The 22,532-nt window shown below is 48.9% G+C and overlaps 1 protein-coding gene across 1 annotated transcript; it reads left to right on the forward strand.

Annotated features, from left to right (window-relative positions):
• The first annotated feature begins 5,439 nt into the window (after positions 1-5,439).
• UAP1L1 (UDP-N-acetylglucosamine pyrophosphorylase 1 like 1) lies at positions 5,440-22,032 on the forward strand. Its single transcript, XM_050334309.1, has 9 exons — positions 5,440-5,716; positions 12,643-12,847; positions 14,486-14,661; positions 15,719-15,891; positions 16,728-16,921; positions 17,703-17,843; positions 18,925-19,110; positions 19,836-19,902; positions 20,858-22,032. The coding sequence occupies exons 1-9, from the start codon at positions 5,440-5,442 to the stop codon at positions 20,942-20,944; spliced, it is 1,506 nt and encodes a 501-aa protein (XP_050190266.1). The 3' UTR covers positions 20,945-22,032.
• The last annotated feature ends 500 nt before the right edge of the window (positions 22,033-22,532 follow it).

Genomic DNA, 22,532 nt, shown 5'->3' on the forward strand with positions numbered 1-22,532 from the left:
TGTAAGAGAAACAGGATTTGGGTCTTTTATTTTATAAACTTACTATGTACTGGAGCTGGTAGGAGAATGAGTTTCTCTACTTTACAGGGAAATTTGCTGCATCTGTTAGATGCAGTGGTATGTGCAAGATGCAGCATCCTGGTGCAAGATGCTGCCTCCTCTGCAAAACCTCTCCATCAGACAGTGTGTCCTGCTCCAGCTGGTCTCTGTGCTGTGGCTGAACTCTTCACAGACTGCTTTTCTTTAACTCATTTCTTTTCATAAATTTCCTGGAGCTGTTGTACCTGTTTGAGATCTCTGCTTGGCTTAGCTGTGTTTGACTAAACAAGTTCACACCTGCTCAGGATACAAGGAGAGGGAACCAGTGCTGCATCCCTCCCCTTCCTATTCCAGAAACTAGGCAGTCAATGTGGTGCTGCTCAGCTCTGGCAGCATCAGCACATGGGCTGTTTTGATCAGCAAAGGCTAGATCTGCAAACAAAAGGGGTTTTTTCTCTGTGTTCCTCCTCCCATTCTGGTCTTGCAGGAGCAGCTGGGAATAACAGAAGGAATTCAGAGTGACCGTAATGTCTTGTGTCCAATTTCCCTGCCTAGCCAATATATCCCACCAGGAAGGTGATCCAGAGATATCAGAAACAGTTCCTGGCATTGACTATATCTGCTGTTTCAGCCAAAATACTCTTGCTGTCTATGTGAAGCTTCCTGCTCCAGCACAAGGAGCTGGGACACAACTGCCTAGAGGGCAGCTCTGCTCTTACTGCATTTTTCATACCAAAGTGCCCTCAAGAAGCTGCCTTGAGACAGGCTGATGTTTTCATCCTCAGTGTGTCAAGTGGCTGAGGTTAGAGAGATTTTGAATATTCTTGGAAAAGACTTCTTGGGATTTTTTTTTTATTTTTTTATTTTTTTATTTTTATTTTTTTATTTTTTATTTTTTTATTTTTTATTTTTTATTTTTTTATTTTTTTATTTTTTTTTTATTGGGGGGGTGGGGAGCAGGGTATTTTCTCTCACTTTATTTTGGGGCCAGGAGCCCCTGGTGGTCTAGTGGTAAAGGCACCGCGCTATCACCGCGGAGACCCGGGTTCGATTCCCGGTCAGGGCCACTCCCGGGCAGGTGGGGCTCGTTAGCCCTTAAAGGCAACCCACCTATATCCTGAGGACCTCGCTGCCACCGTCCAAGCTCGCTTGGCCCCGGCAGATGAACCTTAGGATTAAAGGGTGGGCTCAGTTCCGTGCACACTGTGTCTCACCTAAAAAAATCCAATGCGCAGGCTGGAAGGTGGAAAGACCTTCCCCGGATCTTCGCTCGCAAAGACTGGCCATTATTATTATCTTGGGGCCAGCTCAGACCTCTGATGGACAGAGACTTCTTTGTTTTCTGAAATATAAAAAACATAGTTATTCAGTTGTCCTTCCTCCAAGCTACTGGGAAATGCCAGCTGCCATTCAGACCTGGCCTAGCCCTCTGTCTCTGCTGTCCTGTGGGCATCAGCAATGACATGCATGGGTTTGGTGCAGTAACACCAAACATATCACTGCCCCTCTCTGGAGAGGGTACCTGATGTCTCCTGGGAGGCTGGTGGCAGGTCAGCATGTCTTACCAACCAGCATTGCCACCTCTGTGAAGAGAGGTCACAGAAGCTGCACCAAACCCCAGCAGATCACTGGAGGAACAGTGTGCTGGTGATGGGGCACCTTCCTAAATGACATGAACCATCAGTGGGTGCTGATGGGTGACTGTGGCAGCAGCTCGTGCTGTCTTCAGTGGCCTGTAAGTGTTCCCATGTAAATCTTGATTATGCAGAGAACACATGGTGACTAACAGCCATGAAGTAGTCTCCTGGTGACCATGTCCAAACAGATGTTGTGAACCTCCACTGCTCTCTCTGGGGAGAGCAAGGTCTGGTGGGGAACCAGCCACAGATCTGTGGGCTCGGTGTGTGCATACTGTTGCCTGGCACATGGAACAGCTGGCACCACTGGCAGCCCAGACAGTGCTGCATTGAAAGTGGGTTTGTCCCCAGCCAGTGCAGGTTGCCAAACTGTACCCAGGAATGGTTGGTCAGAGCTTGGTTAAAACCAGACCAGGAGCTGTGTCCACAACAGTCCAGACCAAGTCCTGGTATGTCCCATCACTGAAAAATTCATTAAGTATAAGTCCCAAAGCTGGTGGGTGCAGGGAATTACTTTCAGTGGGGTACCAAACTGTCAACCCAGAAATGTATACGGTCCTGAGAAACTTCTGGGAAAGGGCTAAAAATAGTGAGGAGAGCGTGGTTGGAGAGGTTTCCCTTTGGGCAGGGATATTGTGTTTGCTCTCCTCATCGCTGCAATGACATTGTGTTTTCCATCTCATTGCAAACAGGGCTTCTTGGAGACATGCTGTGTTTTCTTTGGTGGGGGCCAGGCACTTGCCATGAAGTGACTTTTCTCTCCTCCAAACTGTTTTTTCTCCCAGAAGGCCAAAAAGCAGGAAGTCTGGTAGATGCTTGGTGGGTCATGGGCTGTCACAAGGGTTGGTAGAAGGGCAGTTGGTGAGAAGTTGAAATAAGCTGTCTGTGGGGGTGGTGGGTTGTTTGCTCACCTGGGTCCACAGAGTAAGAACGGGTGTTAGCAGGAAATGGCAGTCACTGTGTCCTATCTCACCATCTCACCCCTCCTGTTTTAAATACAGGAAACTATCTGGGGCTTAAATGGAAGTATGATAGATACTGCAGGGTTTCTGATTGGAATCCATCTAGCAACTGCTTTATCTTATCATACACTCTCCCAATGATGATGAAGCCAGGATCAATGAAGGACAACAGCAGTCACAGCTGTATCACAGCCAGAAATTCCCCTGTCTGTCATCTTATTCAGGGAATGATTGTAAAACCATATTTCTTTGGGGAATGCACTGGAGTGTACTTATGTGTTGAAGCCTGGAGCAAGGCCCTAAACACAAGAAGCTCTGCCTCTCTCCTGCTGGGATACCTCACCCCGACAGAGTGCTGTGCACTCTCTGCTGTCAGGGTGCTGGAGCTTTTTTCCCTGCTGAATTTCCTGTTCTACCTGCATGTTTGTGTTTTGTTTGGCCCAAGCATCCCTCCCTCCTGCTCGCTCAGGTTGTCCTGCCTGGTGTAACTGATCCAACTTGTCATCATTTTTATTGCTTTGCAGAAGAAAATATCTACACATACACTGCCATGGGTTGTAGAACCAGTCCAGGGGACGCTCTGTAGCCAGACAAACCTGTTCTGGTGGATGGCTGATTTGAAGGGTGGAAGCATATTCGCCAGCAGCAGCAGCAAGATTTTCCGTGCTTCTTCTAGGATCCCACGGGTATGAGATCCCACGGCTCTGAGCTGGGATTCCTTTGAGGCACGGAAGCGAGTTCTGCAGGAAATGGCAGGGCCTGATTTACAAGTGGTATCTGAGAGAGCCTTTTCTGATGAATAAAGGTTGGTGATTATGTAGGTACCAGGTACATGAAAGGACCTGCACCCATCCACACACTGGGCAGGCAAGGAATACAACCATGACAGGGAGAGATTTTGTATAAAGGGGAGCAGAGCAAGGAGGTTTCAAAACCCCAAACCTCTTCAGAGCAGGAGCTTGTCAAGTCACATAAAATAGGAAATAGAACATGAAACAAAAGCTTTGACAACTCTCAGGAGTTCTTTCTGACTTGATGGTCATATCCAGATGGAATCCAGCTCTCCTGACTCCATTTACATGCAGGGAGGTGGCTGTGCCTGAGCTCCTGTCTGTCTGTCTTCTTGTCTCCTTCTGCCCAGCTGTGCTGACTGTGTGCAGGATGCCACAGAGACAGACTGGTGGCTGGTGGCTGAGACAAAGGGTTAGTGCCAGGCTGCCCAGCAGCAGGAGTGGACTGTATACACTGGGTGGTGCTTGAGGGCAGGAGTGAAGCACACTGCACAGTCCCCCCTCTCAGTAGCCTGTGACCCCAGCATGGGCTGCAGAGGGAGCTCCCTCACCCTGTACCTTCCAATGCTGTGACTGGCCTAGCCCTGGCCTTTGGGTTGTTGTGTCTGGTTACTTCACTGCTGCCAGTGCTCTCTCTGTTGTCCCAAAACTGGGTTCTTCCACTCTATGTGCAAAAAGCTGATCCACACATAGAGTCAAGATAATTGATTTTATTTCATACCTACACAGAGATGGGTGCTGGGTGGTGAATCCACAAAGCTAGCATACTTTCAGCATGCCATGTGCCCATTTTTATACACTGGATTCAACAGAAATCAGCATTTCCCTACAGGTAATGACCTAAAGCTCTAATAATTGTCTTTTCATTCCCTTGTTTCTATCTAAAGATACCTTGCACACTTGTTTTATTGTTCATGATCTATGGGGAAGGGGGGAGCCCCTGGTGGTCTAGTGGTAAGGGCGCGGCGCTGTCACCGCCGAGGCCCGGGTTCGATTCCCGGTCAGGGCCACTCCCGGGCAGGTGGAGCTCTCGTTAGCCTTAAAGGCAACCCACCTACGTCTTGAGGACCTCGCTGCCACCGTCCAAGCTCGCTTGGCCCCGGCAGATGAACCTTAGGATTAAAGGGTGGGCTCAGTTCCGCGCACACTGTGTCTCACCTAAAAAATCCAATGCGCAGGCTGGAAGGTGTAAAGACCTTCCCCGGATCTTCGCTCGCGAAGACTGGCCATTATTATATGGGGAAGGGTCTTCTGTAAATAAGGGGCAATTGCAGTCTATGGACAAGGATTTTACTATGCTAATGAGCACTCAGTTCATACAAAGTTGTTCTTTGGTTTTTTAGTTTGATTTAGAGTGTTGTTCTCTTGCTCTTCAATTTTTGGGTCATGGCCCTTGACTCCTGCTGGTTTGGTTATTCACTCATCTTTCATAAATTCTTTTATTTATCCTGTACTATACTTCGGTGATTCAATGCATTTTTAACTTTTATCTATCTCATTGGTACTTTATTTCAACAATGGGGAGCTGGATTTGAGCTGGGTGCCCTGATCCTACACCATGGCTGGGGTACAGCCGGGCCCACCCAGCTCCTGCTGCACTGAGGGAACTCCGAGATTTCATGACGCGTTTCCAAGTGCGGGTGTACGACGGGGCGTGAGACCCCCTCTGGTACCGAGGTCCCAGCACCAGAGGCTGGGGGTCCAGGCAGACACATCCCAGGGCAGCCGCAGAATGACGGCCGCTGCGGAGCAGGGATCTGGCCGCGGGGGAAGCGCTGCGTTGGCCGGAGCCCGCGGGGCCGGGGGCGTCAAATCCTGCGGACCCCGGGGGGTCGAGCTCGGGAAGGTCCCGGCGGCTCCGGGAACTGGCGGGGATCGCGCTACAGCCCCGACCAGTCCCGCTCCCGGGAGCGGCGGGGAGGGGGCTCCGGGGGTGGGACGGCACCTCTGGCCCCGCCCGGTGCCCGCTCCCGCTGGGTCCAGAGCCGGCCACAGCGGGCTTCCTGCGCCATGGATCCGCCCGAGGAGGTGCGGGCGCGGCTGGAGCGGTGCGGGCAGGGCCACCTGCTGCGGTTCTGGGCCGAGCTGGGCCCCGAGCAGCGCAGAGCGCTGCTGGCGGCGCTGCCGCCGGGGCTGGGCGAGCACTGCCGGCTGGCGGCGGCGGCCGGGGCCCGCCAGCGCGGCCCATCCGAGCGCCTGGACGGCCGGATGGAGCCGCTCCCCGCCGAGCTTCTGGGCAGCGCTCGCCGCAGCGGCCCCGCCGCCCTGCAGCGCTGGGAGGCGGAAGGTGAGCGAGGCGCGGGGCCGCCTGCCCTTCCGTCCCGGGCCGGCGGTGTCCGAAACACCCCTTCGGGGGCGGCCGCGTCCCGCCGAGGCCCGGCCGGGGCGGTGGCTGGCGGGGTCCCCGGGAAGGAGCCGCCTTCTGCGGAGGCACCGCGGGGCTCCGGGCAGTTCGCCCCGTGCTGCCGGAGGGCGGTGTCCGGCGGCGGGGGCAGGTGGGAGCCACGGGGACGGTGAGGCGGGCAGGGAGGCGGAGAGCTGGGTCACGGCTGCACCCCGGCCCTGAGCGCCGGCAGCCGATGCTCCTCGACCGGCGGCACTTGGGGTGAGACACCGAGTTTTCACTCTGCGCTGTGAAACGCAGGGGGCCGAGGCAAGTGCTAAGGCCGTGCCTGGCAGGGGCAGGTGAAGCTCTGTACAGCTCCCTGAGTAGCACTTATAGGCAGGTGGGAGGGGTCTGTTTCTCCTCCCAGCTAACAAAGGATGGGACAAGAGGGAACAGCCTCAAGTTGTGCCGAGGGAAGGTTCAGGTTGAATACTGGGGAAAATTTCTTCACAGAAAAGGAGGTCAGGCATTGGCACAGGCTGCCCAGGGCAGTCATGGCGTCACTATCCCTGGAAGTGTTAAAAAAACAAGTGGACATGGTACTTCATGGTATTGTTTAGAGGGCATTGGGGGTATTTTGTTGAAAAGCACTCAAAGAGGCTTCAAGAGAGCTGGTGAGGCACTTTGGACAAGGGACTGGAGGGACAGGACAAGAGGGAATGGCTTCACACTGCCAGAGGGCAGGGTTAGATTAGATATTACAAAGAAATTCTTCCTTGTGAGGGTGGGGAGGCCCTGGCACAGGTTACCCAGAGAAGCTGTGGCTTCCCCACCCCTGGAAGTGTCCAAGGCCAGGTTGGATGGGCCCTGGAGCAACCTGGTTTAGTGGAAGGTGTCCCTGCCTGTGGCAGGGGGTTTGAACAATATGAGTTTTAAAGTACATTCCAACCCAAACCATTCTATGACTCTGTAAGCCCCTGGGGAGGGTATTCATTGCTGCTGAGCTGAGTTGCTGCCTCGGGGTGAGCTCCTAGCACACTGACAGGTGCAGAGACCAGTCTCAGGTTGATGCTGTTCCTGATCCACACAGAGCCATGAGTGGCAGGAGGGTGGCGGGATCTGAGAGCAGAGTGGATGGAGAGTGTGAAAGAAGCTCAGGAAAGCCCCACTATCCGTGGTTTTTGGCGCCTGGTAGATGCAGGTGGCTTTCCCTAGTCATTGTGTGGGTGTGTGAAAGCTGGGAGTGATGGAGGAGACCGTGGCTGGATGGGGGGAATGTGCTTCCCCCACAGCACGCAGGTCTTACATGGATATCCTCTGCTTTTTTCTAAGTACACACTCTATTTTAGTTATTTACAAAGAGTCATATGTGTCTTGCACCCTTCTTTATAAAATATAACACCACTATTAAAAAAAATCATAATAAAAATATAACCAGGAAAAACCAACTGTGGTTGCAGAGATACTTGCCTAAATTTTGGCAGGTGGCTGCACAGCCTTGACCCAACCTTGCCAGCAAAGAGGTGGGGATGTGTGGGCAGGGGAGTCAGAATTTCCAATCAGAAAAAAAAATAGGAGCATCATGGTCACAGGGTAGAGTAGTTTTTCTGCCATGTCAAACTCCACGGGCTGAGTGGTGGTGGAGGGAAGATCAGCTGATACAGTGAATCACAGGATGGTTTGGGTTGATATGGACTTTAAAGCTCTTGTCGTTCCAACCCCCTGCCATGGGCAGGGACACCTTCCACTACACCAGGTTGCTCCAAGGCCCATCCAGTTTGCCCTTGAACACTTCCAGGGGTGGGGCAGCTGCAGCTGCTGTGGGCAACCTGTGCCAGGGCCTCATCACCCTCACAGGGAAGAATTTCTTTGTAATATGTAATCTAACCCTGCCCTCTGGCAGTATGAGGCCATTCCCCCTTGTCCTGTCCCTCCAGTCCCTTGTCCAAAGTGCCTCTCCAGCTCTTGGAGTCCCTTTAGGCCCTGGAAGGGGCTCTCAGGTCTCCCTGGAGCCTTCTCTTCTCCAGGTGAACCCCCCCCAGCTCTCCCAGCCTGGCTCCAGAGCAGAGGGGCTCCAGCCACCAGAACATCTCTTTGGCCTCCTCTGGACTTGTTCCATCTGCTCCACACCTTCCTTGTCTTGGTGCCCCCAGAGTTGGAGGCAGCACTGGAGGTGGAGTCTCACCTGAGCAGGACAGAGAGGCAGAATCACTCCCTCACTTGCTCCCCACACTGTTGGATGAGCCCAAGACACGGAGGGTTTCTGGGATGCCAGTGCACGTGGCTGGGACATGTTGAGCTTCTCATCCATCCACACCCCGAAGTCCATCTCAGCAGGGCTGTTTGAGGGTGTCATGGTGAGGAGGAAGAAACCCCCTGAGCCCTAGAGGCAGATGGGGCTGGGTTGGGGCTGTGAGGTTAAATTAACGGTTTTGCCAAACTGGGTCATTTGACTTCCACCCTACCAGACAAGTGAGGATCTGGTATGTCTGCCTCCTGCTGCTGGCTACAGCATAGAAAGGAAGGAAAGGCCAGGCCACCTCTGTGGGCTGGCTCACTGCTTGCAGGAGCCCAGGTCTGGTGTGTTTGGGACCCTGCCACTGTGCCCAAGTCACCTGGCCATGAAGTCTGATGGCCTCAGGCCACCTCAGCCCTGCAGGCAGCCTGAGTTTCCACCAGAATGGGTACACACAGAGCTTCTGTTTCCTGTTTGGTTTGTTTTTATGATCCAGTTTAATCTGGAGAGGCTACCAGCCCTTGGTTTTATTTCCTGGAGGATGGCAGTCAGGAGCAAGACTTTATGCTGCTGAATCTGGGTGTTGCTGCATGTCCCCCCAGACTAGCCTTGTCCCCAACAGCGTCCCTGTGCCCCTGTATGGCATTTCCCAGTGGAGCTGGTGTTATGGGCACAGGCTTTGGGGGATCGTGGGTCACTTAGAGGACGCAGTTCTGAAAGACCCTTGTTTGCAGTGAGCTGCTTGTGGTATTAAGGAGGATGGCAACAGATGAGACATCCTGACCTTCTACACAGCGTCCCCGACGTTGCGTGGCTGGGACAGCTTGGGGCTGCGAGGTCGTGGCCACCCCTGAACTGAGTGCTCTGTGCTCTGGCTACGTGTGTCTGAGGTCTCACCTGCATTGTGTCCCCCAAAGATTAACAGCTGAAGTGATGTCTCCTCCTTCTTCCTCCCCCTTTTTCTGTGATGAAAAGTGATGGTTAAAATAACCAGACAACTCAAAACTTATCTTGGGAAAGCCTGAGATATTTTTTAATAGTTAAAAAAATAATACCACTGTTCTTGTCTCTGAGATGATAAAACAGCCTGGTCAGGTTTGCTTTCAGATCTTAAACACCAACATTTAGCAATCATGTTTTCCAGGCAGCCCTAGAGATGATGGTATAAATCAAGCACAGACACTTTTACATTCTGTCAGTGTTTTACTAATGAAGTCTAAGCCTTGGCCATGGGCTGTGGTGTAGCCCCACTTCATCAGAGGGTTTGATGAACCATTCTGGTTATCTGACTGCTTTGCAGAATTGAAAAGTTTGAGTTTTCTTCTCTTACTGACTGCTCTTGTAACGGGGCTGATGTGCCTGTTCAGCAAGAGAATTCTGTCTACTCTTGCAAGACCACTCTGTTCCTCCTGCAAAATCTATTTTTGTTCTTTACTTTCTGTGCAGAATAGGACTGACTGCAGCATTGGTGAGTATCTCAGCAGCCAACACATCTTCCCTTTTCTGTTTGGTTAACTGTTTGTATTCCATATGCTTCAGAAAATAAGGTGGGGTTTTTTTAAGTGGATATATCTTTCCATTTACTCTAGGATTGTACAGTAAGATAAGTCAGTTCTTATGAACTTTAGTTGTGAACATTGGTAGTTTTACATTTGGGAAATCACAAAGCTGTGATTTGAGCTGCTTACTCAAAGTTTGGGGATATTTGTTTTCATGGTGACCTAAGATGAGAACTTGGAAAAACTCTCTGGGCTGTAGGGTTGCACCATAAATACTGGAAAGGAGTGCCCTTGCTGGGTTCTTCATGTGTGCCCATGGTCAGTTCCTTCCTGGAGTATGGCCCAGTCAGCCTGATGGATTGTGGCAAGAGAAGAAGAGTGACACTGTTGATGTCATCAGTAATATTGCTTTGGGGCTGGGTTCATCCCGCTGAGGTTGAGGTTTCAGTCCCCACAGTGAGAGGCCTCTCTGGGAGAGGGGTGAGATGTTAGATCCCCCTTGGGCAGATCCCATCCTCTTGTCACTGCATGGAGAACTGAGAACTGCCATCTCCCTGGGACATCCACATTTCAGTGAGGTGACACCAGCTGTGGCACCCGCAAGCCATGGCTGAGCATCGCAGCCACTTGATGCTGCAGGACAAAGTGGGGACCTTGCCAATTTTCCCAATACAGTGTTCACTCCAGAGCATCACGAGTCATGCCCTTGGTTTTGGTCTTTTCTCTGCAGAAATCTCTAATTTGAGATCCATGGGATGTGGTCCATTGCAGCAGAACCCGAGTGTGCTTGTTGGTGTGAGCCCTGCAGTGCTAGGAAGAGATGGAGAGCCTGACTTGCTCTACTGTTGGGTGAATCTTAATTGCACCCCAAAGTAGCACCCCCTGTGCTGCAGCAACAGAGACCAGAAGATGCTGAGTTCAGACCCCAATCAGCTTTGGTTTAAATCAGTGTGAAATACTTAAGCAATTTCAGTTCTAGATTATTTTTAATGATTAAATAAATTAAAAATGTTTTAATTGCTCATCTCATAGAATCACAGAATGGTTTGGGTTGGAAGGCACCTTAAAAATCATCTTGTTCTAACTGTCCTGTCATGGGCATGGACACTAGATCAGGTGTCTCAGGGCCCTGTTCATCCTGGCCTCGAACACTTCCAGGGATGGGGCAGAACAGTTTGGAAGTGTCCCACAGGGCAATTTTTTTAGATTTTTTTTTAATTAATTTTTTTTCCTCTGTAAATTCTCTGCACTGGGTCCCGCTGGGATACAGTCCCAAGCAAAGGCATGGGGAAGCTTGGAGCCATGCTCCTGTGTCCCTCCACTTGGCCCCTTCCCTTTTCCCATGATGGTGCCCTGCACTGGCAAACAACCTGATGAGCACACAGGAAAACCACGTGCTAGGAGTGGAGCGAGCACTCAAGGTGTCATGAGTACCCAAGACCCTCTGCTCTGTGCTTTGGGTCTCTTGCATGGGCAGTTCAGTGGAGGTGCGAAGGAGAGTTAATTGCTTGTGGTTTGTTGAATGAAATCCTGGTTGGTTTATTTGCATTGCCATGCAGCTTACCCAATCCTCTGTGTCTTTTACATTGTAAGTTTAAATATCTTCAAGGTTCCCCTGCTATTCAGGGACCTCCTGAAACTCTGAAATCCCAAGACTTCCACCATCAGCACAGGTTTCTCCCTAGAGAGCTCTCCTGATACCACTTGGAGGGGGAGAGTGGAATGCAGATCTCCAGAGGTGCCTTCCAGCCCTCACTCCTGTGGCCCTGTGATGCCAGAGGCTGCTCTGCAGCAGAGCCATGGCCAGGATGTGCAACCAGGTCCCTTCAGTGTGCTTGGGCATCACCAGCCTTTTGGGAACAGGTGTGTTTAGGCAGAAACATTGTGTTACTGCTGTGGTGGGACTGAAACTTGTAAGCGTGGGTGAGTGGCAGGAATATTGTTACTGCAATGTCATAGACAACTTAAGTTTGATTTTATTGCTGGAAACTGGATTTCTGAACAGAATTAAAACCAAGCCATGCTGTTACAGCAGCAATTGGTATTTTTCCTCTATTGCTCATTTAAACAGCCAGTTACATAAAGCATAAAACCAATCCTGTTTTTCTTCTAATTCAATCTCTTTGGTCCCTGTGTCTTTCAGGTAAATCAAGAATGTTTTGGCCCCAGCTGTGGTTGATGTGGGGTGTTTGCTGGATGCTGGGGTGAAGCATGGGCTGTCCTGGGCTGCAGGAGCAGTGGCAGCTCAGTGGTGTGCAGTTGCACAAGGCCCTGATAGCCACTGCAGCAGAGCTGTGGCTTCTGACTTGGGCAGGCCCAGCGCTCCTTGCATTCCCAGAGGAACGTAAAGTGTTCCCTAAGGAAAAATCTTGCTCATGTCATGATGTCAGTCATTACTGTGATATTGGCTTGGGAGAAGGCAGGGAACAAAGTCTAAAAGTGAGCTGGATGTTTTTTATGTTTTCTGCTTCTTCCTCAGGTTCTGGACTTCCTTGGTTTGTCATGAGCAATGATACTGGTTTTAATTAGATTATGGGAGTTGTGGCTCCTGCAGGCTTGGCTGTGTTATTAGTCCTGACTGCAGCCATGTTCAGCTTCTATTTAAGCTGGAGCACAGGTAGAGATAGTTGATTAAGGCAGATTCCAGAAATGCCTACGCTTTACTGAAGATGATGAGACTTGGCTTCTTTGGGATGTAGAAATGTTGGTGATAAGGGACCTCTGGAGGTCTCTAGCCCAACCCCCATCTGAAACAGGACCGTGTGCCTGGCCAGCTGCAGCTTTGCCAAAGTAAGCCTTGAAAACTTTAAGGGCCAGCCCCCACCTCTTTGGATATCTTTTCCAGTGCTGCACCACCTCCCTAGTAAAGACTTTGTATCCTAATGTACAGTTTGAATCTCCTAAGCTGCAGCTCATGGCCGTTGCCTGTTGTTGTACCATCTCCTGCTTCAGGTGAGGAAACTGCTGCATCCAGGAGTTGAAATGTATTTTCTCTTGTGTGTGCAGTGTCATATTTCTCTCTGAGCTGACAACATTAAACTGGCAGCTTCTAGCTGTTGCTTGAGCTCTGCAGAAAGGCTCAGGAGAAGAGCATGTGGTGTTGGTTGCTTCGGAGGTTCTTATGTTCCCTTGGGCTTCTTTCTTCTGTTCAGGCTTGTATCAGATCTCGCAGAACAAGGTGGCAGTGCTGCTCCTGGCTGGAGGGCAAGGAACCCGCCTGGGAGTGAGCTATCCCAAGGGCATGTACAACGTGGGGTTGCCCAGTGGCAAGAGCTTGTACCAGATTCAAGCAGAAAGAATCCGCAAAGTGGAGCAGCTCGCTGGCCAGAGACATCACTGCAAGTGTGCCATCCCCTGGTAGGTGACCCAAAGCCAGACCTCTTGGTCACGGCTCTCTGCATTCCAGTCTTGCCTGTGTTGTCTTCTAGAAGCACTGAGCTGGGTGCTGCACAGAGACAGGCCAGGGGAGAGGCTTTTGTCGACAGGATTTGCAATGCCAGTGGCTGGAGGAAGGTGCCCAGGGATGGGAGGTGGCAGGTCTGTGTCTGCAAACCTGAGGGGTCAAGTGCTGCCCTTGCATCACTGACCATGACCCTGACTGCTGCACCTTGCTGGCTTTCTGAGCACAGGCCCCGACAACACTATAAACAGCACTTTTCAGTGATTGTTTTGGATGCTTCACAAGAAATTTCATCCATTTCTGCTTCCTCAGATTCCTTCATGGAGGACCTAGAGCTCACTGTCCAAGCCTCTCTGCCCATAATCTCTGCCACAGCAAAAAACCTTCCTGTTCAGGCCACCTCCTACTGTTGCTGTTCACAGTTGCTAATTCTGCTGGCTGCTCCTGGCTTTCAAAAGAGACTAGCTCTGGGCAGAGTACAAAATGTGAATTCCCTATGGGATGTGGGGGTGAGAGGAAGGCACTGGGATGTTTCTGGGAATCATTTCTGCTAAGTGTTCTTTGTTAGACTATTAAGACTGTGAAGTGAGAGCCTTGTAGAATCAGTGTCTGGTCTGAGGCAGGGTTTGGGCAGAGTTAAGGAGCAGGGTTTGGGCAGAGTATGAGGGCTTCAGGGTACCACACTGTTTTACAAATTGGGAGATCAAAGATGATTCATATATTGTTTCTTCATGGAAGGTGAGTCCATACTGTGCTTCCTCCTGAAGCCTTGCATGCAGGACATGAATTGCAAATGCACCATCCCTGGTGCTGCTGGAAGCCAGGATGGATTATTTGCAAGATGCTAGATCTACTGATAATGTTTCCAGTTCCTTTGCCAGGGCTGCAGAGGCAGTTGAGGCAGTTCACTGCTGCCGTACACCTGAGCCCAGGCTATGCTGTGCTGCAGAGATGTAAAGTGGGGGACTGTGAGGTCCAGGCTCTCCTGGGCCAGGGATTGATTCACCTGTCATGCTGGCAGAGAGTCCTGTATTCCTGTGCCAGGGGTTGTTGAAGAGCTCGACAGGTAGATGATGAAGATGGCTTTTAGCCACTGGTGAAGGACGATAATGGAGGGAGAGACAGGAGCTGAAAGGAGAGGAGGAAATAAAAAAACTTAAGAGAAAACCAGACCGTGTAGCCAACATACGGAAGTGCTGCTGTTTGCCTTGGCACTGAAGAGGTGCTGGCAGGCTGAGCTGGTCAGTGTTTCTTTAGGCACCTAAAATCAGCCTGAATCTAGGATGAACGAGGCTGTTGTCTGCCCTTTGCCTTGTTTTCCAACTCATCCAGATATCCAGATGTTGCTCACATTTAGGGCAAGGCTCTTCTGTCCTGACTGGAGCTAAGCCTGTAGGTAGGATCACACACAGGACCCCGTGCAGCCTTCCTGTGGGATGAGTTCTGAAGGAGAGCTCTCATGCACAGTTGCCCAGCACAGGTTGCTGCAGTGTCTCATTTCACACCCATGGGGTTCCTCCCTTTTGTGTTCTATTTATAGTTTTGTCTTTTACTTGTGCTGTTCTTGCTCATTGCCCAGCCCCATTCCTGCCTAGGTACATCATGACAAGTGAGTTCACACTGGGGCCGACGGAAGAGTTTTTTGTACAACACAAATACTTCAACTTGGATAGATCCAACGTGATCATGTTTGAACAGAGAATGCTGCCTGCTGTCACCTTTGAAGGGAAGGCCATCTTGGAGGAGAAGGGGAAAATTGCTATGGCTCCAGGTACCCGTTGTTTGCTCTTGCATGCTGCAGTACTGTCATGTGTGTTGATAGTCACTACTGGCCATCAGCCAGCCAGGGCACAGGCTTTGGGGCTTAGGGTTAATGCTTCCAGTTAGTGTGGGAGGATTCTGTTAAATGTTTCAGGCTGGTAATCAGGAGGGTAGCTATCATTGTTTAGTTCTTGCTGGAGATTTTGCCTACAGCACATGTTTTTTATCAGTCTGAGAGTATTGGCAGGGTTAGCAGTGGTGTGGCTGCAGGTTAGGAAAAAGATGCATCAGCAGAGGTGTGTGAGGTCCCTGGGGTGAAGATGTCAGGAGCTGGGCTCCCACTCAAGGCTAATAGCTGAAAATGGGTAAAAAAGCAGCAAGAAGATTAACTCTTTCCAAAATGAGAGCAATGTCTCACTTTGTAAAGTTCTCCTCTTAACCTGGAGACAATAAGAGACTCGGTGAAGGCAGCCTGGTTGGGATGGTGTTGCAGGAATGGGGTGTTGCAGCTGACAGCAGTATCCAAAGAGGAACTGTGAATGGGTGGGTGATCTGTGATGAACAAACATGCATGTGTCTTTTGTGCAGCTGCAGTTCAAGCCTTTAAAAAAGCACTAGGAACTTGTGGGGAGATGATAAGCAGAGAATAAGATTTATTTTAGTCTTTCTCGAAGATGAGTTTTAAATACACTTTTGTCCTGCACTGTAGGAGAAATTTAGCAGACTTTTCCCACCCTCTGCATAACGTTTTGCCCTTTAGTGTTCTCCCTCTGAGGATCTTACTAGCCTTCACAGGGTCTTGTAATGCTGCTCAGTGAGGCTGGTCCCCATAGTCCTACTTTGCAGGTGGGATGAGCTGGGGTGAGGAGAGGAACATGCTCACCTGAACTGCTTTGCAGAGCTGGAAATAAAATCCGGTAGCACTGACTCTTGGCTAGAAAGCATTCCCTGCTCTGCTGTTCAAGAAAGTCTGTTCAGGACTTTCTGCTTTTGCTCCGTTAGCTGCAAAAAACCCCAACCCAAAGTCACTAATGAGCCACGGCATTCTCTTTTCTCTTGCATTATAGATGGTAATGGTGGCTTATACCGTGCTTTGATGGATAATAAGATCTTGGATGACATGAAGCAGCGTGGAATCCAGTATGTCCATGTATATTGTGTGGACAATATCCTCGTGAAAATGGCAGATCCGGTCTTCATAGGTTTCTGTGTTTCCAAAGGGGCAGACTGCGGTGCAAAGGTGAAGCAGTGCTAACGCTGGGCTGGTTTCCCACAGGGAGTTAGGCTCTCACTACACTTGGAAGCTGCTGGCTGAGGGGAGCTGTCGTGACCTGGGATGTTCAGCCCTCTGCCCGTCAGCAGCTTGTTCTGAGCAGATTTAGAGCTGTTTGCTGCCAGCATTGCATTCCAAATCCCTACCTGTGGGTGTCTTGCACTTCCCACAGTACTGTGGAAAATAAACTTCACTTAGAGCAGGGACTGTAACTCTACAGGAAACTATAGACTGGAATTGCTTCCCCTCCATGCTCAGCCCTTTCCACAAAGGCACTTGGGCAGTCTAGAAGCCTTATTGGACTGGGTTGTGTTTTATAAGTGCGCCTTTAAGTGTAACAGCGGCGTTTCTAATGCTCCCCTGTGGAAGATGAGGAAAGCCAAACCAGCATGGATTTTTTCATTCTAAAGCAGCAGGTGCCTGAGGAGAAGTTTATGTTACTTGAGTCATTAGCACTGCTCATGAGAACAGGGAGCTGAAGGCTAATAGCTGCAAACAGCTTTGATTTGATGCCAGGTCCCAGTCCTTGATAAGAAAAGTGCCCCCCAGTAGGCTGATTGCTTTTAACTGCTTTGCCTTCTGAGAAACAGTGTAATTAACTGGGTGAGTACTGGGGTTTGTGCTCAGTTGTTGGGCAAATTGTACCTCCAGACTGCTCTGCGCCCCATGAACTGCCCTGCCTGTGCTCCTGAAGTGTTGGAGGTTCAGCAGGCAAGAATCCTGTGGGATTGTTTCTATGTAGGAGTTGGAAAAGTGCTGAGATTTTCTTCCTCCTTGTCATAGCCCTTGTCCTGTGGCTGCAGGTGGTGGAGAAGGCCTACCCCACGGAGCCCGTTGGGGTGGTGTGCTGTGTGGATGGGGTGTTCCAGGTGGTGGAGTACAGCGAGATTAGCCCAGAGACTGCACAGCAGCAGCGCCCTGAGGGGGGACTGATGTTCAATGCTGGCAACATCTGCAACCACTTCTTCACTGTTGATTTCCTGGAAATAGTGGCCCAGTAAGTCCCAGCAGACCTGCTAGACAGCTGTGCTGCCCAGAATTGCCTCCAAGATTGGGTGTTCCTGTTTTCTACTCTGTAATTTCAGTTATGAGTACCTCCTGTACCTTTCAACTTTTCTGTCTTCCAAATGGTTCCAAAGAGCTGACAGCCAAAGGTTTCTGACAGCCCCAGCATGTTCTTAAGGCCCTGCCCAAGGAAGAGGTTCATACCTTCCTGGGCCTGCAGAGGTGAGCAGCTGTACAGGCTGCAGTGTGGTCAGTGATGCAGCCCCACACCAAGGATTTCCAATGGGAAATGTCACCCATGCCCATCCCTTGGGACAACAGAGTTTGCGGGAGAGGGTGAAGTTGTGGGTGGACTCCACAACACCTTGGTGTTGGGGAATGGAGATGTGATGCTGGGCATTTAGTGGGCAGTGGTACGACCCTCCTGATCCATCCCTGGGTAAGTGATCTGCTCTGCTCCATTGTCATCCCAATCAGATAATTTGGGTTGCCTTTTTTTTTTAAACCTCTGCCTGCAATTTCAGCTTGAAGCAAAGTCCACCCTCTTCTCTGACTGTCATGTCCCACTGGTACAGGGAGAGCCACAGGCCAGGCTACTCTGCTCAGTGAAGTGTTTCCTGGATGTGACTGGGATCATTTGGGAGAGAGCAACACCCACAAGAGCTGAGAGATGACTCAGAGCAGTAATAAGGCATCTGCTTCCCACAAGTGTATTGCTTTTTTTTTCCTAAGTGGGCATGAAGTAAATGAACTTGTTTCTTCTCCTTTTGCAGGAAATGTGAGCCGCAGCTGAAGCATCACGTAGCCATAAAGAAGGTGCCCTACATTGACAAGGAGGGAAATCTGGTAAAACCGCTAAAACCAAACGGGATAAAGCTGGAGAAGTTTGTGTTTGATGTGTTCCAGTTCTCTAAGTTAGTGGCAGACATCATTTTACTTTTCTTCTCCCCTTCTCAATGTTTGTTTGAATGACTGTAGGTTGTAACAGGCTGTCTGAGGGAGCATGTGGTTTTTTTGGGTGGCTTGTTAGGAAGGCTGTTGAATCTACGTCCAGCTCCAACCCAACACCACCAGCGCAGTTCCAAAGGGAGCTCATGGGGCACTCGGAACTTGCACTGACCCTGCTCCCAGACTGATCGTCTTGCCAAGGATGTGTTGGCTGGTCTGGCCTCTGCCAGCCTGGGAAAAATAAAAGGAAATTGAGTGCAAAGCACATGAAGCCCATGTTGGAGTGTTTAGATTTGCAAAAATTGGGTCTTTCAGGATTGTGACTTCCATGGCAACTGCAGCTCTGGTTACGTTTTTGGGTGCTGTTACACCAGGGCTCAGTGTGCAACCTTCGTGCTTGGAAAACAGTTTGCTTAAGCACGGTGGGGCCAAGTTATTGTTGCTGTGGGAACTGTTGGTGTTGACTTGCCAAGCTCTACAACATAGCTGAGAGTGCTCTGCCGTATGCAGTCAGGGATACTTGTGCCTAGGGAATTGGGATTTTAATGATGTAGTAATTTAACATGTGTTCTTATAAAATGCATTTTCCAAGGTCTTAAATACAACAGTAAAGATTCTGTTTTAGGCTTAAATAAATGGCAAAAGAGACCTCAGACAACTGAATTATCTTTGTTTGGGGATAGTATTTTTTTTTTTTAGAGGATTTCCTTTAGGATTGAGGGCTCAAAGTTTGAACCAGTCTCTGTTTCCTGACATGCCTTCAGTACAATGGTATCAAACCAAAGGCAAAAGCAGGGTGATATAAACAGTGCTGAGTTATGTTCCCAAAGAGACAAGGCTTTGTGTGTTTTTCCATCCTACAGGCCTGGTTCTCCTTGGCTCTTCAGATGGGCTGTGGGCTTACCTTGGCTTGATTGCTCCAGGCTGCATACATCGCTGCTCCTTAAAATATGTTTGAGCCTTTCACCGTGAACGTTGTTGTTGCATTAGTAGCTCTGATGACTAGCTCTGGTTTTCATGATCATTGTTTTCTCCCCTTGCTGGTAGGAATTTTGTGGCATTTGAAGTTTTGAGAGAAGAAGAGTTCTCACCACTAAAAAATGCAGACACGGCCGACAAAGACACTCCTACCACTGCTCGGCAAGCCCTTCTGGCCCAGCATTACCGCTGGGCCCTCAAGGCTGGGGCCAGATTTGTGGATGAAAATGGTTGCAGGATATCAGAGAAACTCAGGTATGAACCTCAGTGACCTCCTCTGCATCTTCTTTGCTGGGCCTGCCCAGCCAGTCTGGGCTCTCCAAAACCAGGTGTTAGTGTAGTCACAGGGTGGCTCAGCATGATTTTCATGCAGCTGGTGCTCTCTTGACGTGCAGATTGGTGTCTATTACCGCTCCTGCTCCTTTAGTGACTGTGGGTGCTCCAGGCAGTCAGCACAAGGGGGTTCTGGGTGTTATTTCTGGCAGATCCCTGCCCTTGGGGTTGTGAGTTGACCCCTCCTATAGCACTATTAAACAGGGGCAGCCTCTTCCATCACTCTGGATTTAGCCAGCCCAAGGAATTTTAATTTGTAGGCCCTGCCAGATTTTCTGAATGTGGACCCAACAGGATTCTCAGGTGGGGTTAAGGATTGACTAATACAGTGATTACCAGTTCAGATACTTCCTGTGTCAAATGGAGTGGGAAGCTGCTTTTACTTCATGGGGCCATTACTTCATCAACTCATGCTGTTAATTTTACTTGAAAAGCACCTATAAAAGTGATTCCCTGGTTTTGATGAGTAACATTTGGGACCTGCTAATTCCCTTTTATTTTCACACTTTATGTTCAAATAATATCTGGTGCATGTGACTATAACAAATATCTTATCCTTCTGGCTATCCTATTCTAGACAATCTTTTGAAGAAGATGCACTGTTTTTTAAGCATAGCAGGAAGTTAATCCTGTGTTCTCTTCTCTAGTCTCTCAGGAACTGAAGATCCTCCAGCTGTGTGTGAGATTTCTCCTTTAGTATCTTATTTTGGAGAGGTGAGAATAATTATCTATGGAGCTATTTTTAAGAGTGTGCAGGTATACATTTGATTTCCTTCTGAACACAGGTGTCTTTAGCCTGGGCTTGCTGAGAAATGGTCAGACCAAGGGAAATGGGACTTGGGCTCTGTGTTACATTTCTGGTTCCACTATGGTTTACTCTTCAGCAGTTTGTTCACTCTCAGTTTTAGCTACCTGTAAAATGAGATTTGCAATGAGGCTGCAGTTTCATTAAGACTCACAAGCACTTTGAAATCTTCTGAATGAAAAGGGCAGAATATTAAAATTATAAAATATTTGGGTCCTGGGCTCACTTATTCCCATCTCCCAAGTGAGTGAGTACTGACTGAGAAGTGAGATATGTGCATTGGCTTTAGGGCAAGAATTTCTCAAGTTTGTCCCTCTGAAAATAATTGATCCTGAGAAACATGTAGTAGTGAGAAGAGGATCTTCCCTGTGTTGGACAGATGGAGTGAGAAACAGTGGAGGATATGTCAGCAGGAGGATATGGGGAAGGGTGTTGGTGAAACTTGACACTTTTGCTAGGTTTCCACCTGTATTAACTTGCAACATCGACCTGCATTAAGTGTATTCCTCAACAGGTGCATGTAGCAACCTTGTTGCAATTGGTACCTTCTGAGAACAAAATGAATACAGGCAATTTAAGTTGCCTTCACTTTGCTAGTATTCTTCTAATTTTAGCTAAGAACCCCTTCCCATGCCTGCCCCTCCCCAGGAAGCTAGTTTCTGAGCTAGCTGTGTTTTATGGTTAGTTGGTGCCACTCCTTCATGAACCCCAGGCTTGGGGCCGAAACACCTTCCATCACTTGAGAAACTGTTGCTGTTGTTTGTCCTTCCCATGACCTTTCTCAGTCATTTCTTGAGGACTTTAAAATAGGTGACGAGTCTGATGCATTTACAGCCTAACAATACTGTTCTCACACATTCTCAGGGTCTGGAGGTGTACATGAAGAACAAAAACTTCCCTTCTCCCTTTGTACTCGATGAAACCAAAGTGGAAATGCTGGAAAATTCTTGAAGAGGGAAGCCTTTCCCCCTCATCAGATATCTGTTTTTCAGATCCATTATGAGAACTGACATTACTAAAATATCAGCTATGAAGTGCATTATAAAAAAAAATTGCTTTGCAGCGTTTGATTGATGCCAAATCCTTGCAGCAGTTGGGTTTACACACATGTTCGTGCCCCCCAGTTCTGTTTGGTAACTTTGAATGCCGGGCCTCTTACCTCAGTCTGTTTTGTACACTTGGATGTGAGTGAGGATTAACACCTTCCAGGTGCTAAACATATCTTATATTTCTTATTTGCTGGGCACGTGAATATGGAAAAGAGCTAACCAGGGCCTAATAAATCAGCTTTGCATCCAAGAAGATTAAATCTCTTCAATGCCTTGTTAGGGTTTTTGTTTGTGCTGGTGTGGTTGCGTTTTTGTTTTGGTTTTGTTTCTAAATTATGTGCACAGCTTCAGTCAGTTTGAGGCCCCATCCTGAAAAGTATGGAAGGACTGTGGGTACTGAGGCCTTTCACTCCAGTGAAACATCTTTTCCCTAATCCTATGATGGTTGGAGGATCCAATTCAGCAATTGCATCCTCTAAGCAGATCATACAGAGTCTGCTGTGTGTAGGGATGTTGCTGTGCCTAAGCATTGCTTGAGGTTTGGACTCCAAAGCAGTCAGACTATTTTTGTATCTGGGCTTGCTGGTGTCTTGCTTGGACTGATTGCTTCTGACAGCTGTAGTGACCTGGGGTTTTTTAATTAAAAAAAAAAAAAAAAGTTGATGAGAATTTTTTTTCACAACCCTCTGCTCTTCATGGCTATAACAAACATTTGTTTTCCTTTCCATTTCCTGTTTAATGTATACCATATCCTTCAGACCAAGCTCTCTCAAGGAACCTGAAAGTAGTAAGAGGAACAAATCCCAATGGTAGAATTTAATGCTTAACCAAAAAAAAAAAAACCAAAACAAAAAGCTTACTTTCAGCATCACCAGGGCACACAGTAAACCACCAGCCTTGCTTCTGCATTTTCTGCCCATGTGGTTTTCCAGCACTCTTTCACTTAGAAAATAATTCCTTAGATGCCTTCTTTTTAAATATATTACTAAAGATCATGTAAAGATAAGTGTTAGCTAATGAAGGATGTTAATTGTCAGAACATATGTAGCATGTGAACTCAGTCCTGGCCAAGGGATCCCAGGATGGCCGTGATCCACCAGTGATTGTTCCTGTTCAGCCTTTGGACGCTGTTCTGGGAGGCTCATGCCCACCTGCTGCAGAACCTGTGCTGAGTAAACCTGAGTCATTTCAGCTGTGCTGAGGATGCACTCACTGGTGGCTGGTCTTTGCTTCAGGAGCACTCTATACTTTTCCACTAAACCTGGTGCTAGGGAAGGTAGTGAGAAAGATGCCTCATCTGAAATGCTATTTCATGCATCAGCTTCTACTAAGGAATTGCTGACGAAATTTCATTAAGCATAAATAACTTCCATGGCTTTCTGCAGTTCCTGATGTGAAGCTCTATTCAGAATATAGGGTAAGTAGAAAAATGGCTTTGAGACTAAATACACTTTGTAAGTAGACTCGTTTTCCAAAGAAAGCATCTAAAT

The sequence above is a fragment of the Myiozetetes cayanensis genome, unplaced genomic scaffold (genome assembly GCF_022539395.1).
Source record: "Myiozetetes cayanensis isolate MyiCay16 unplaced genomic scaffold, myiCay2020 scf52, whole genome shotgun sequence".
Lineage (NCBI taxonomy): Eukaryota > Metazoa > Chordata > Aves > Passeriformes > Tyrannidae > Myiozetetes > Myiozetetes cayanensis.

Bases quoted from the DNA above. Each gene is read 5' to 3' on its own strand.
- UAP1L1 (XM_050334309.1), top strand. From the start codon at position 5,440: ATGGATCCGCCCGAGGAGGTGCGGGCGCGGCTGGAGCGGTGCGGGCAG. The intron at 12,848-14,485 runs GTAGGTGACCCA...ATTCCTGCCTAG, and splicing joins TGCAAGTGTGCCATCCCCTG to GTACATCATGACAAGTGAGT. The intron at 19,111-19,835 runs GTATGAACCTCA...TCTCTTCTCTAG, and splicing joins AGGATATCAGAGAAACTCAG to TCTCTCAGGAACTGAAGATC.